The 2,817-nt window shown below is 30.3% G+C and overlaps 1 protein-coding gene across 1 annotated transcript in view; it reads right to left on the reverse strand.

Moving 5' to 3' along the window:
- The window catches only part of LOC110026410, a 19,917-nt gene extending 17,512 nt beyond the window's left edge, over window positions 1-2,405 (reverse strand). Inside the window, exon 1 of the mRNA XM_020727331.1 lies at window positions 1,676-2,405. Within this exon, the coding sequence (XP_020582990.1) occupies window positions 1,676-2,405 (730 nt within the window). The remainder of the gene's footprint in view (window positions 1-1,675) is intronic.
- Window positions 2,406-2,817: the final 412 nt, after the last annotated feature.

The raw sequence follows: 2,817 nt of genomic DNA on the forward strand, positions 1-2,817 counted from the left end.
GGGAGGTTAACGATGACAGACTTTAGACGGCAGACGTTGACGGGCGGTGGCCGAATAATTAGATTTTTTTCGACCAAATAATTTAAATTTATATTTCTAAATGTACTTAAAACAAATCGTTAAAATTTTTGTAAATAGAAAAGCGTCGAGTTATATATTATTGCATTATATTGGAAGCTTATTTAGTTGACATACAAGGATATGCAAGTACATGAATAACAGAGCTTGTTTGTGAATAAGTGAAGATGAAGAATCTCTTCATCTCTTAACTATTATCTCATTTAGAAAATTCTTATCTTCCTTATTAGTTTTATTCTCTTTATACATTCATTATAACATTCTATTAATTAGAGCACATCTTCATTACTTTCAATCTTATAGTGATGTTCTCTGACCATCGAAATTATGTTTAGAGTGCGCTCAATCATATTTCTCTAATGATATTCCTATGGTTTTGTGAAATCTCATTGAAATTTCATTTAAAGAGTTTAAATGGCACTCATTTTTAAGAAAGTCCATTTATATTAATATATCCTAGTATTTCATTTTGTGTGCAATTTCATAAGTAATTTATCAACGCCGAGCATATTTTTTTCCACTAAATGCAAATTATAAATGCATTTAAATGCGAAACTTTGCCCTCTAATGTCCATATTTAGTTGTTTGCAAATTTTTGAAAGACGATATAAGCAAACAAATAAATAAATAAATAACTCCTAATTTTTTCAGAAACACCAACAAAATTATTATAAATTTATATACATTTATTTAAAATTATACGCAAAGGAATACAAAATTCCTAATACATGCAACCAAATATCTCCCTCGTTATAATTCGGCAAATGTTAGATCAACTAATAGTTTAGATAAAGACTTTCTCTAATTACATTGAAGCATATTAATTTTACATTAATTTGGCTTGCCATAAACACTAAAATAAAGTGTATGATAGTTTATCAAAATAGACTAAGAAAATTCATGTGTTATATTTTTATTTTCTCAAATAACATTAAATTATAATTTTAATTTGTAGATAAATCTATAAAAAAATTTTAAAAAAATTATAATAAAATGTATGATATGAGAAAAATATTAAAAAATTTATGAAAATTAATACATAAATATAAAAAAAAAATTAGCATATATTAATCTTTTATGGACATGAAGAAAATTTTGATATTGTGGCAATTATTTATGAATGATAATTTTATATGCTTACAAATGAATTGTAAATGTTTTTTTTTTTATATTAGAATAATTAATTAGTTAAAAAATAATAATGAGTTCATTTTTCTTAGTAAAAACAAGTTAGTCTATTTAAATTTCAAAAATATCCAAAACTATGAGAAATATATGGGGATTTCATGTAATTAGCTTCATGAATGATGGTATTGCATTGATTAATTAAATTAAACCAATAGCTTCTGATGATCCCTCTTTAATGTAGCATTTATAATTAAAAGAAACATAAAACAACATAATTTACTTATAGAAAGAGAATATGCGCAACACATACGAGTTATTTAAAATCAAAAGATTGGGAACCGGACAAATTGATTAGTCATGATGCACCTTATGACTAATTAACACAAGATACACATTAAGAAAAAAAATTAAAGATGAATAGGGCCAATAGGACTGGCAAGAAAATTAGAAATCTGATATCTCAACATACAGCTGGCAGCAAGCAATTGGCAATATGGGCCGGTTCCGCCACCACAACTTCGTAAAATATTATCACTCATAATAGCCTTCGTCAATAAATTAATGCAGTAGTTGCATTCTAACGGTTGGAGATCTCCCGTGCACTGGACCATTCCAAAGATTGTTATGTGGTTCAGTAAATCAAGACCTGCCATTGCTCCAAACCTATTAGATGCTGTCATCGCTTTCATGGTAGCCATTGTCAATACTTTCTTCACGGTTCCCACGTATTCAGACTCATACTTCCAATAAAAGACGGCATTTTCTGCAATCCAACCATGGACGGGACCCTTGACTACCCCCTTAAGAAAATTTGTGGAATCGTAGCGAAGGAAGCAAAGGTCGTACCAAATTTCCGCTCGGGAAAAAAAAGGGCAATCCTTTTTTATTCTACGTGTCGCTTCTAAAACGCATGCCGAACAGTTCTTCCGTGTAATGTCCCCTCGGCACTGAGCGTGGCCATAGATTGCATTTGAATCACTGCGAGCAACGTCGAAAGCGTAGTAATTGGGACTATGCCTAATCTTTTGTACCATATTAGAAAGTACGCGGTTGACGTTCATTTCCAGCTCATGGTCGCCGAAGTTCTTGAATAAAATGTCGCAATCCCGCACTGGAAATCGACGAAATTGAGGGGCACATTTCCCAAATACTGAAAGGTGGAAAACCAAAAAGATGAATAGTTTGCGTGAATTTTTCATCGCTATTTTTGCTTCCCCATGATTTAATTTGCTTGCTTTTTTATAAGGAAAGAAATGAAGCAGACTCCAATGCTGCGCCGGCCTTCCGCTAAAGTCTGGCAGCTTTTTATTTTTATTTATTTTATCTTATTTTACGTTTGACATATGGATGTAAGAAAGCAATGGAATTAATGATTCCATTTGACAACACAAAACCGCAGGTTGGTGATGCCCAAAGTATACGTCTACAATAACTAGAAAACTATTGATAATATAATTAAAGCTAATTGGTAATAAAAAATCTACATTGCCTAAATATTATTTATAAAACATATAATTTATATTATCTTTTAGTTTCACTACAAAATTAAAATTTCATCTAGTGTCTATTATTTGATATGGCATTGCCTGAGCAACTTTTTTCTCTCTTGCT

The sequence above is a fragment of the Phalaenopsis equestris genome, unplaced genomic scaffold (genome assembly GCF_001263595.1).
Source record: "Phalaenopsis equestris unplaced genomic scaffold, ASM126359v1 Scaffold000372, whole genome shotgun sequence".
Classification (NCBI taxonomy): Eukaryota; Viridiplantae; Streptophyta; class Magnoliopsida; order Asparagales; family Orchidaceae; genus Phalaenopsis; species Phalaenopsis equestris.